At 36.8% G+C, this 13,407-nt stretch overlaps 1 protein-coding gene across 2 annotated transcripts in view; it reads right to left on the bottom strand.

The window, feature by feature from the left end:
* The window catches only part of mdga1 (MAM domain containing glycosylphosphatidylinositol anchor 1), a 276,568-nt gene that overhangs the window by 92,108 nt on the left and 171,053 nt on the right, over nt 1–13,407 (bottom strand). For both annotated transcript variants that reach the window (XM_014020516.1, XM_014020517.1), the window contains exons 5-6: nt 9,411–9,607; nt 7,773–7,905 (exon numbers count right to left, since the gene is read on the bottom strand). In XM_014020516.1, coding sequence (XP_013875970.1) covers nt 7,773–7,905; nt 9,411–9,607 — 330 coding nt within the window. The remainder of the gene's footprint in view (nt 1–7,772; nt 7,906–9,410; nt 9,608–13,407) is intronic.

Here is a 13,407-nt window from a genome sequence, read left to right as displayed (position 1 = left end):
CCTTTAAATAATTTGAAAATACATAATAATAAGAATTAGAAAAAAATGTATACCTGAATAGTTCAGTTGAACATTTTTTTTGAAGATTGGTAAAAAAACTATATACAGTATTTTTCTTGTTTACATCAATATGGTCTTTTCATTTGTCCTGTTGTGTAAACGTAATAATGAATAATAGAATTAACAACATATTTTTTGTTTTTAATGTCACCTCCACAGGCCATAAAGGTTCCTGAAAAGGCCTTGAAAAAAACCCACGGACCACCAGTTGATAATCACAGTTGTGGCTTGTTTTGCGGCTCTGAACACATTTTATCAGTGAGCCAAGGAGCAGAAATGGCTCCTTTGATCGTAAAGGTTGCAGACCCCTGGGTTATTAGCTTCCTATCTTGAGTTATGACTAAAATTAATAATTGTATTTAAAATGTAGATGTTTTCTGGACATTTTGACCAAGTTACATGTCCCCACGGTTGACCAGTGGTCATCAAACCAAATTTTTATGGCTTCTTCAAACCCCACCTAAAATAGTCAATCTGAACAATCATGTCTTTAACACACTGCACCCCCAAAGGTCAAACAGATCAATCACATCTTGGACAAACTTCTCCCACAAAACAAGACACTCCCACTCAGTGACTGCAGAGACTTGCTCTTGAATTTGGAGCTAAATTGTTGGAAATATAAAAGACAATTATCACTGCAACAATAAAACTGTGTAAAGGAAAATAGATGGAGTTCAGGTTCCACGGCACGAGGAACTTCATGATTCTCTTTTTTAATTTAATTTTAATTTTATATTGGTTTCCCAGCAACTTTTAAATGCTCTGAAAACAAGAGAAAACATTTTAGAAAGTTGTGTTTTTTAAAACTGCACACTATACAGCAGAGAAAATCTCTAGAACGGGGTAAAAGAAAGTAAAGTAGGGAGGAGGAACTGAAGATTTGAGAATTACAGTTTATATTTCCTGGGGATGCGTGGGAGATGGAAATGGTGGGATCAGCCAGCGCACTTCACAAAGTAATGGGATTTGTGTGCAGCGCAGCGGTTTACAACCAGGTAACAAATGTCTCTCTCTTCCTCACTCAGACTTTCTCACATCCTTTCTTATTTTTCTCTCTGTCAGTTTGTCGCCTGTATATATTTAATATCGGGGTTTTGTTTTCTTTTATTGTTCTCCTATCTCTGTGCTTATGTCACATCCCTTTTTCCTTCCACAATTTTGTTCACTACCTCTGTCTATGTGTTGTGTGTATGTGTCTGAGACAGAACTGATTTGTGAGGTAGGCTAAAAAGAGCTGTATGAGGTCATTTTGGGCAGAAATATAAGGTCTGTATGCTTTTTTCATAATTTTTGTTTTGTTTTCTGGCTGCATGATACAAGGTTTCTTTATTCTGTTTGTCAGTAACTTTGTATTTTCATTTAGGATAAAGAGCCACCAAAACAGAAACAGAAATGTTTTTTATTCATCGTCTACACTGACATCACAAGAACTATTCTGTGCCTTACGCTGGGTGATAATGAGTCTCGCACAGCCTTTATATTTTGTCAGAATGGCATGAGCAAACCTGAATGTAAAACTGAAAAAGCTTCAAGAGAAGAAAGAAAAAAGTAAACAAAAAATCAGAGCAGTTTTTGTTTCAAAGTGCGGCCTTCTCATTCAAGCCATCAAACGATAAAGTTGTCTTAAAACAGCAAATATCAAAATCAGAAAGGTGCATGACTGAAACGTGAGTAAACAAAAATAATGAACCTTTCATAAAAAATACATGTATATAAAAATATAATTAAAAACAAAAAAGTAAGTAGTTCAATAATTTTTGCTTTTGTCCATACAGGGATTTCTGGACTAAATTTTAAAATCGACAGTGAAAAACCAGGAATGTACATGATCAGTGTTTGTTGAAGTTGTCCTTAAATCAACAATCACTTATCATGTCAGTGGATCTGTATAGAAATAATAATAATAAAAACATATTAGCATCAAGAATGTATTGACTAAACAAGGAACAAAATCAAATTTAAACCCTTTCTTGGTTTAAAAGATGATAACTGTGTTTATTGTGTCTCTTTTCCCCTCACATGACCTCTCTCAGTAATAAATGATGGCTTTACATGAAAATATCATTACACTGATGGAGCACAATGTCCTTTCAGAGGATTTACTGTACTAAGGATCATTATGGATTATCAACTGGCTTTCATTTTCTGAAGAGAGTTTCATATGTAGCCAGATTTGCCTCTTATTGATCTCATCATATATTGAATGCTTGTACCACTATTACTGAAACAACTTCTGTAACAAGAGTTGTAATATTTATTAATCAAGCTTGCAATGAAATCTACTAAAATGTTGTCAACAGGTTTAAACATAACATAGTGTGATTCTGTTGTTGAACATATTTGACACTGACATTTGGAAGTAAGATTATTTGTGGCATGTTGTGTGACTTCAGATTTGCTTCATTTAAACCAGCATAAGAAAGAAGAAAGAAAAATATCTGATAAATGGAATATGACTGATGACAACTGCAGCTGTTTGTTGGAGTTTCCAAAGTTTATAAAAGTTACAGCCCTTAAAATACATTTGAAAACTCTCTAACGTGTATTGATTTTGAAAAAAACCTTACAGTTTGCGATGGCTGGAGTGGAAAATCTATTTAGAAAATCTACATTTTAACATGGTGGAGCTTTATTCACCACAACATTCATACATTATTTTACAACATAAATGTAAAAACTTTAATTCAGCTGGCTATTGGAAACATTTTGGGTCAGATTTAATCCCTCCTTCACAACATGATCCTCTTACAGGTAAATCATATTATTTCATCACTTTTTTTTTCTACATGAGAAAACCATGTGACAACATGGAATCACATGATCATGATAAAAATGTTACTAAACCAGATAAAATAAATGTGTAAGACAACATTTTTAGTGAGAATTGGGCATATTCCTTGTAATGGCAATTTGATCATTGTGTGAATGCATCTAAAGCATTCACACAGTTTAGATATTTTTTTCTTCTGTAGATTGTTTTTGTCATGTTTCTTGTTCTGCATTTTTTGTATTTGTACAATTTATATATTAAACCAGTCAGCTCCTTCATAACATTCCTGCTTCGGTACTTCAGCAATTCATACTTTTTGAGATAATAGCTTTTCCTGCCATGTTTTTTAAATTGAAAATGAATGAAGCTGTCTCCAACATCCTTAAATCCCTCCAAAATACTTATAAATCTTTACTGAACTTTTTAACTTTTGTTCTGGTTCTACTTTTTCAATTTCTTTGTGCTAATTTTATCTTCCTTTGTTTGGATGTGTTTTTTTTAGCTGATTTTAGATTTTATTGTGCATTTTTAGCTGTCGTTCTGGCCTTTTTTGCTATGCTTTTGCTAATTTAATATTCTCTGTGCCCCTTCAAGCTTCTTTCAGCTGTTTTGCTATTTTAGGCTATTTATGCTTCCTTTAGCTATTTTCTGCTCATTTAAGCTGTTTTCTGTTTAATTTTTAGCTAATTTGAACTTTCTTTTCAGTTAAATTTGCTTTTATGTGATGATTTCAGCTTTTTATTGCTTAATTCAGAAAACATGCTCTTTTTGTTTCTTTGTTCTAATTTCAGCTATTTCACACTTTTTAAAGCTATTTTAGGCTAGTTTCAGCAAAAATCCTTCAGCATTAAGCATTGAAATTGTATTTGCACAGGAAATGCAAATTATCTAGTTTACACATAAAAACAAAAAACAAAGAAAGAAAAAGAAAAAAGAAAATTTGCCTTAAAATAAAGTCCTGACTTGTCATTATTTCAGCGGTCCTCATCATTATTTTTGTCTCTGTGGTCTGCAGAGGTAGGGACTGAAGACCAAAACCCACATATGCACAACCACTTGTCTCTTTCTTTGTGTCACACAAACTGTCATGCGGTGGCCCTGTCCATGTAGCAAATATAAAGACACACACACTCTAAGCAGAGCTTCACCATCAGTCTTTGGGGTTGTGAGGTCCAGACAGATTGGTTGTTTTGCTCAGTCCCTGAGCCCCAATGCTGGTCAGACAGTTATTGTTGTAGCTGTTGTGTGTGTGTGTGTGTGTGTGTGTGTGTGTGTGTGTGTGTGTGTGTGTGTGTGTGTGTGTGTGTGTGTGTGTGTGTGTGTGTGTGTTGACTGCACTGTCGTGATACGATTGATCTCAGCTGCAGGAGCCCAAAAGGAGAAGTGAGGAATGCTGCAGCTCTGGGAGTGAAAAACACCCATTACACACAACGCAAGCCTTAAGATCTGTGGAGACCAGTTTCCTCACCGACTTGTTTGTTTTTCGACTGACCACTTTTATGACATTAAACCAAAAACAAATTGTGACATTTTAAATATTAAGTCTGATGGTTATCATTTATTATTATTATTATTATTATTATTATTATTATTATTATCATTCTAGTTTTATTCTAATACCCATTATCTGAACCATGACCATATATTCTCCACGTAAAAAGATAGTTCAAACCCTTAAAATTTTGGTTTTGTGGAAATGTTTTAAACAGTTACTATTATACCTGTTGACAACTCTTTGAATGACATCTGTTTGGAAAAAAAACAGAGTTTAATTTGGACCAGAATGTTTAGCTAATGTGGACAATAGCCAATGTGAAATGCTATAATCTTAAAACAACTTGGATATGAGGACAGCACGGTAGATCAGTGGTTTGCACAGCTGCCTCACTGCAAGAATCCCCAGGTTGGGCCTGGGAACTTTCCGTGTGAAGTTTGCATGTGCTCTTTGTGCTTACATGGATTTCTATGCCAGTTTCCTCTCACTGTCAAAAACATGTTTAGGTTGCCTTCAGGCTCAGGCCTCCATTTATAAAGGTTTATGTGATCTTAATAGGATTTGCCTGGTTAAGCAATAATATCATAAATATACATAAATAACATACATAAATCATAGCAGTGTATGCGAATGCTGTTTTGTAATCTTTTACAAAGCCATCAATTTTGCTTTGCATGGTAGTTTTTAGAACACTATAGATCCAGCTGTAGATTTTTTGTGCAGCCTGGCTCACTTCAGACAGGAATATCAGGAGGTTTCTTCTGAAATTATCATGTAATTCAAAACTGACAGTGGTTTAAAGGTTTGGAGGAACCACCGTGGCATTTTTGAGGTTGACATTGTTTTAAGATGGTGGCGATGCACTTTATTTTTGCCCTACATGCACTAGCTGTTAGCTCATCATTCTGATGAAACGGTTCAAACTGATGTCATTCAAAACCTACCTACATCAGGTAAGATATCAGTTGTTCATAATGTTTCTAAAGAACCTCACTGCTTCACACTTAAAAAGATCTGAACTATTTTCCTGATAGTTTGTCTTAAAGTTACATTTTTCCTATATTATATGTTACATTTTTTGTATTCTGTATTGTTTTAGATTATTTTTAATTTACTTTACAGTTTGTGGTTGAAATGTTTCATGTAGTTGTTGTATTGGACTTTTCCCCCAATTTTTATTTTATTTATTTTATTTTTTATTCAGCTCACATCAAGTCACCCTATAAGGTGTTCCCCAAGGCTCAATTCTAAGACCACTTTTATTCATTATATATGTTAATGGTGTTTGCAGGAACTTATTACAAGCTATCATTCGTATGCAGATGATGTCATCATTTACTGTTCTTCCAATTCTCTAGTACAAACTTTCAAATTTCTTCAATCTGCATTATATCAGGTCCAGTCAAATCTGACTCAGCTTAAATTAATTTTGAATGAAAAAAGAACTCATGTTGTTTTCAGGTGGTAAGTCATTACCTTTGCTTATTACCCACAACCAAAACTGTAAAAGGGACAGAAATTCAAATGGTCAACTCCTGTAAGTACCTGGGTGTGACCTTGGATGATAATCTCTCTTTCCAAAAACACTTTAACAAACTTGTGTCTAAACTGTCTGTTTTTGTCACTTTTATGGTGGATTGCATCAACTCTGTTACATTACAGAAGGTGGAAAACTTCACCAAAGTGAAACATAAATCTGTGGATCTGTGTTTGATTACTCTGGCTGGCTTTCTCAAGGACCAGGATGTGTGACACAAAAATCTGTGTTTTGGACCTGAAATTGAATTATGGAACTGAAAGTAAAAGTAGTCAAACTAAAATTTTAATGGAGCAAAATACAGTTTCAAAGCAAATTAATTCAGATGCAAAACTTTAAATTCAGTTTCACACCATTAAATTCATTTTCAATTTAGTAAAATTCGTTTTCAAACCAATGTATTCAGTTTCAAATGATGCACATTCAGATTCAATCTGAGCAATTCAAATTCAATTCCTGCTGGCACAAGATTTATCCCATATAATTCTCCCATAAGAGCTGGAAGAGGAGGCTAAGGAAAGAGAGGTCATGCCCACCCCTGCTGCTGCCCCATGACCTGACTCTGGAACAAATGGCAGGTTTTTCCACAATGCTTCTTAGTTTGATATCACCTCTACATTTTGGTCACTGTCAACGACTTGCTGCTTAAATGATTCACTTTTTCTGTTGATGCAATAAATCTGTTGCATGTTTAAACTATAAAAGCCTTAGAGGAGCTAGTTGACAGATTGTGTTACCTTTGATCAAAGCCAAGGCAGGCTGGTTTGCTGCTGCTGAAAAGAAAAAAAGTGTGCAGTAGAGCTTTTCATCTAAAATGCATACCAAAAAAAAAAGAGGCATTACCGAAAACGTCAAACTATTGCTTAAAGAGACTATTAAACTTTAATTTGCACAGCAAGTTTGGAAGGTAAGTTTGGCATGTAAGACAGCATTTCTAGCCAAGAGCCTTTTTTTCAGCAAATTCAATCATTGCAAGTTTGCTTGTTTCACAATAGCTGTGCTTTTTTGTACAGACTCTTTCACCATGAGAAAGATAGGCCTATATGAGAAGCTCTTCATTCTGTCTCATGGCTATTGAGCCTCAAACTCTGTATTATTGGTTTATAGGAAACTTGATTCATTAACTTTGGCAAAGACCCCAATTACTGCACTCAAATTACAGAATACAACTGTTGTAGGGCCACATAAAATACTTTAAAGTGCATTGTTATCAAGCAGCTTTTACAAATTTATATTTGAGCTCATTGGTATTTATAAAAATGAGGCAGGGAAAAAAATGAAGGAAAATACAAAGTGACAAAAAAAAATGAAGATTTGAAATGGAATGCAAAAGCATGGGTATTTCCCTGGTGGTGTATCAGTCTGACCGTAACAAACCTGACAGGGCTGTCAATGGCAACAATGTTGTCGTAAGTAACAGAGTTGCTGGGCGGTGGCGTGTAGATGGACAGAGCGGCGCAGAGAGAATTGGAGATAACAGGGAGCGTGACAACTGAATTACAGCTGACGGCCCTGAGATGAGCTCTCAGCAACAGAAAAACTCGACAGACAGACAATGCGGCACACAGGGAGGCAGGAAGAAGATAGAGACACAGAAAGGAAATTTTATCGGCGAGTCAAAAGCCAGAGGAAGAAAAATTCACAGACAGAAAGATAGAAATATAAAGACGAAAGTGAGAAGATGAGACAATCCTCGAGTAAAAAAATCAGAAAACACTTTATAAAGAGAGCTAGAGACAGAGGGTAGGAGAATTCTGAGCCAAAACAACGCAAACATGCAGAGAAAAGTCAGATGGAGTATCAAATACATAAAAAAGGGAATAAATCAAAGCCAGAGATTCAATAGGAAATATTATTTCAAGTATTTGTCTTTGCATGACTTAAAAAAAACACAACAAATTACTTACATGTAGCATTTGTGAGCATAAATTTGACCCACTTGTCCTCAATGTTACACACGTTACGGACAGACACCTGACATGTGTAATCAGCGAAGTCCTTGGGTCTCAGGTTTTTTAGTTTCAGCACCTTAGTTTCACCCTAGAGGGAACAAGCAACACAAACAAGCCCTGAAAAACATGCATTTAATATATTTATTTTATCATTCAGTTAAAACCAAAACCTTATTTTAAACATCCTTTGTCCCCACACCACATTTTCATTGCATTACAAATATTGATACACCAACAACACAATAATGATGTTTTCAAACTGAGTTCAAACCATGTTTGAAAGTCTTTAATTTTTTTTTGATTAACCAGTTAGATCAGCACTGTCAAACAAACACTGTGATAAACCTTCACCAGATGTGTGAAGTGACATTGTACAAATATTTTCAAATATTGTGTTACTTTACCTAAGTAGAAATTTGGATTATCTATACTTTACTGGAGTAATTATTTTTGAGCCAACATTTTTTAATCTCATTTCTATTTCATTTTGGTTTGTCATCTAGATGTGGTACCTGCTGGATAGAGTGAATTTAATTATGATTGAGTGAGAAATATAAATATACGCTATTTTGACAAACTATCGGTTTATCTTTCGCACCTGCTGCATGACACAAAACCTATCCTAACCTAACCCCCAGCAAAGACATCAGATACATGTACCCTAGTATGAAGACAATAGCAGAGATATACAGTATATGCAGCTGAAACAAGCAGCCCAGTGCATCCAAAAATTGTCAACAATTTAGAATTATTAAATTGATAATAAATTTAGTATTATAGGCAAAAAGCCCTTAGATTTAGATTTGGGGCTGGACTACGGGTCCCTGCGGCATGGCCAAAGCTTTTGTCCTTAAAGCTGCAGTAGGGAGTTCTGAGCCTGTCGTGAATGTGCTGATATTGCAGCAGGGCCACCGGTGATGGCAGATAAACAGTTGTGGCACATTCAAAACTCTCAGAAATCACATCTACAGCACACCAGCAATATTGAGCTTGAACAACGGTACTCGTGCAGTGCAAGGGCGTGAGCAATGCGTACTCAAGCGTGATTGACACTGGTAAGACATTCCTCCAGGCTCTGATTGGCTATTTCTGACCAGGAGCAATGTATTTCTGCAAATGGCAAGAGGAGAACTGGGAGGAGTTTGTCTCATATTCTACTGTCAGGACGTAGTGAGTTAGTACATCAATGTCAAAAGAAGTATCAATACTTGAGTAATGAATGTGAATACTTTTGACACTTCTGACCCCCTCACAACCCAACTTTATAGGTTTGGGTATTTTACAAACCCTGATAATCAGCTGCCAATCCACATAAAGACTTACTGTGGCTGATATATCTTCCAACAAGCTTCTACCTGGGACTGTTAACAAAATTGTTCTGATTGTATTTGGGAAGAAAATTTGTATCTTCCTCCTCTTTTTAAATTCATCTACTTTGCCATCATGTAGAAAGGTAACGCTACTGATGTTTAAAGTTAGTATAAACATTCATCTCTGACTGCAGCCATGTGGAGATGGTTTCAGCTTATGGGGAGGAGAAAGAACAACAGGAAGTGACCTCACACCTGCGGGTGTATCTGACCCTCTGTGTACCTGAGTGTAAAGAGGCTCGTAGATGTCCACTCCATTGTCTTTGCTCTGTTCTATGATCCTGGTGCCACGTTTCCAGATGAATCGAGCAGGAGGGTTGGAATTGACCGTGCAGCGAAGGAACACAGTCTTCTCATGATAGAAACCAACACGTATGTCGCCAGTGGTCTGATGCACAGTGAGGAATGGAACATCAAGGTCTGCAAAAAAACAAAGAGCAAATAAATCCAATCACAAAAAGCTTGGTTTTACGATGGAAGAACGTATTAGCATAGTACAGCACAATGCTACACTCTGTATAGCAGGGCTTTTCAATTGGCAGCCCACGGGCCACATCTGGACCGCAGGTGACTTCTGCATGGCCAATAAAAAAGGTAAAACATATTCATTTATTTTTTTACTTAATTAAATGACAAAATAGGTTTTAAATTAAGTGCAAATTTTGAATGTATGGTTCAAAGAAACAAAGTAAACAAATTTAATAGGTAAAAGATATAAACACGTATTGTGGTGTTTCCCCTACTGTTATCAGCAAACCCCCCACCCCCAAGATGTCTGGACCCTGAGCTGTTTGTGCTTTGTGTAACTGTGGCCCCCTCCCATGCAATTTAGTAGAATCGCCTTGCTGTATAGCAATATGTTACAGTTGTTTCAGACAGAGCTATAATAACTAATAGGCCTGTCACGATAACAAATTTTGCTGGGCGATTAATTGTCTCAAAATTTATTGCGATAAACGATAATATTGCCTGGTGACCGTTTTACAACTAATAATTATAAAAGCGTAATGTGTAAGTGTAATAAATCAATAAACTTTCATTTTTAAAAGAATGTTTAACAAAGTGGACTCTCAGTCTCTAACAAAAAAATGCACTTGAATAAAAAAAAACAACAAAGAACAACAAAATGTAAATTAAACACCACACACAACTAAGACAGTAAATAAACAAAATTAAAGAGCAGCATCTCTTTAGAGATGAAGCAAATTACACAGCCTGGTGAGGACCCACTGTTTCTTATGGGGACATAAGCCCAGTTCACATCCCATGTAAAGTTTAAGGCTAGGTTTAGGGTCAAATGGTAATAGAAAATACTGGTAAATGAATGAAAGTCAATGCAAAGTCCCCATGAGGATAGAAGAACAAACGTGTCTGTGTGTGTGTGTGTGAGGAGGGGACAGTCAGAGCGCTGCGGGGGAGGAAATCAGACAGTTCAGAGGTTTCCTCATGAGTTGTTGGGACAGCCACTGGTTTTTTGGGTGTTTTGTTAAAACACAGATGCTGCGTTTAAGTTTCCTGGTATTTTTGGGAGCTACAGGTAAAGTCTTGACGACTTTGTCGCGGGTCTGGGGGAGTTTCAGCCCCCACCCCTTCTCCTCCTTCTCTCTCTCTGTCTCTCTTTCTCTCTCTCTCTCACTCTGTCTCACTCCGTCTCTCTCTTTCTCTCTCTCTCTCACTCTGTCTCACTCCGTCTCTCTCTCCCTCCCTCCCTCCGCAGCGAAATCCAGGTTCTAGTTCTCCGACACTTCTGCAGCCGCGTTCTGCTTCGAAGCGTTTCCTTAGGAACTAGCTCTCACGCTAAAGCGAGAGTTGACTCCTCCCACACTAAGAAAACAGGAGGGGAGGGGTCAGCGGAGCTCCTGTGTTGCGGAGCAGAGAGGAGAGAGACGAAGTAAACAAACAAGCAGGAAAATGAAACTTATCGCCGTCTTTTTTTTACCGACCTCAAAAAAAGTTATCGTGCAATTAATTGATTTATTGACTATCGCGACAGGCCTAATAACTAATGCTATTCTTCTTTTGGCTGCTCACTTCTGCAGGGGTCGCCAGAGCAAACAAATCTCACAAAAGATTTGGCGATGGCCAGATGCTCTGCCTGAAGCGATTTAGGCTCAAACCTTCAGCCTCAGGATAATAAAACTGCAGGACTGACCATCAAGCTACTGCAGCCCCAGATATGAATACCACTGTAACAATGCCAAAAATACAGCTTACATTGAATTAAAAAAATATTTTTATTTTTATGATTCTGTCAACTTTTTGGCAGCGGATGTTGGCTATGTTCTGTCTGACAAGAATGGGGTTTACTGAGACGCAACCGTACATCGGCTCATTGTGTGCAGTTTGATTGAAGAACCCACCCACACTGACCAAAAACCATTCAAACACTCACCTTTTTCTAATAAGCTCAAATGTCTAAACAATCTGTGCATTTTGCCTTGTCCTTTTCTTTTTCTGACTCTCCCACACATAGATTTTTTTAGTAGGACTTTTTTATGTCATTTTTATGTCATTTCTACCTCATGCCCCCCAACACCACCATCCGCTTCGTATGCCTTGTTTTCCCTGTGCATTTCCTTCATGGGAGGTGTCGTTTCCCTTTCCCTCAAGTGGATTGGATTTCAGCTGCTGTCACGAGCATGGAGGCTGCTCTCCCCTGGTTTCTGCCATTTCTCCAAAACTCACTGCCACTTTCGCTACACATCACCATCCTTCTCTCTCCCTGTGTCCTCTCCTCCTCGCTGTTTGCCTCAGTGACAAGGCAGAGTTGTGTGTGTGTGTGTGTGTGTGTGTGCGTGTGTGTGCGAGAGAGAGACAGAGAAAGCAGACTAATTCGACTGTTGCAGACTTTAAACAAAAACTTGTTTCCAACTTTTAAATTTTAACTGTATGTTTTCATGTTCTCATATTTCCTTTTTCCTTTATTCCTGTCTCACTCACATCATTCCTACTATAAATCTTATTTCAAATGATGAGATGAAACAGTAGTCACTAAATTTCTTAACACTATCCAATCTGATTATACATTTTTGTCGGTGGAAGAGCCGCATTTGTGTGTTTTTTGTTGGATAATTTTGAAAATAAGCACGCTGGGTTTTGTGTGCACTTTTGAAATGGCCACAGCTGTCACATGAGGTGGTTTGCCATGCACACACAAGTGCACGAACACACGAGCACATCTGGAAGTACATCAACGAGAGTGCAGCCTAAGCAGAGCAAAAGAGCACTTTTGTGGATTGAAGGTTAGAACTCTGGAACTGACTGGTTCAGGGGAGCAAGAGGGACCGTGAGCTCAGTGAGGTGGATACAAACAAACAGACATTATGTGACAACTTCCTTTTCATATGAAAAGAGAGCCAAAGGGTCAGAGAAGGTTTACTAAATTATGGAATGGTATAGAGCTATCATGCATGATGCAAAATTAGTTATGATATTGTGACAGGATATAAAATATGCCAAAAAGTAAAGGTAAAAATAGACTAGGAGTGAGCAGTAAAAAGTAAGACACCCAAACACTGTATCCTCTGCTTAGATTAAAATAGCTAAACATCTTATAAAAAAAAATGTAGCTTTCATTAAACTATGTCTAAAATTTCTGAGTTCTATACTAAAAATAATTATTTCCTGGCACAACAAATTTGCAGATCATGTACACTGAGAGTTAAAGTTGAAACTATATTATATGCACAGTTTTACTTTGTAGCTAAGCTTCACATTTTTGAATTTCTTTAAGCCATTTACATTTTTTGCAAGGCAGAGTGCAGAGTATATTCCTTTTGCTTTCTTGTCCCTGTAGATGCTGTCAAGTAATAAAAGAAAACCCACAGGTTAGAACAAAAGACCTATCAAGAATCCAGACAATGAGGGAGGACCAGTCTCTCTGAGAGTTTCTGGCAAAAACAGGCCTCTAAGCACAGGCAGATACTGAATCAAAGATGTCCTGCTAAACTTACCACTGTGGCAGTCCATTCAATAAAGCTATAAAGCAATTAGAGAATATCTATTTTTATCTATTTCTAATGCATATACAAAACTAGGACATTTGAATTCAAATTGTTAGTCTGTGATATGGATATTATACACTGCCCACTGCCAAAATGTGTTTTTCACAACTTCATAGATTTTTGTCAGAAACATCTATTGTTTTTCTTCTTGTAATTCTGCCTGGCAATATCACTAAAATAGTATTATTCTGCTATTGCAACACAATATATATATAT

The sequence above is a fragment of the Austrofundulus limnaeus genome, unplaced genomic scaffold (genome assembly GCF_001266775.1).
Source record: "Austrofundulus limnaeus strain Quisiro unplaced genomic scaffold, Austrofundulus_limnaeus-1.0 Scaffold255, whole genome shotgun sequence".
In the NCBI taxonomy this organism is placed as follows: domain Eukaryota; kingdom Metazoa; phylum Chordata; class Actinopteri; order Cyprinodontiformes; family Rivulidae; genus Austrofundulus; species Austrofundulus limnaeus.
The sequence above is the reverse complement of the archived record's forward strand: the minus strand, read 5'-3'. Positions and strand labels throughout refer to the sequence as shown.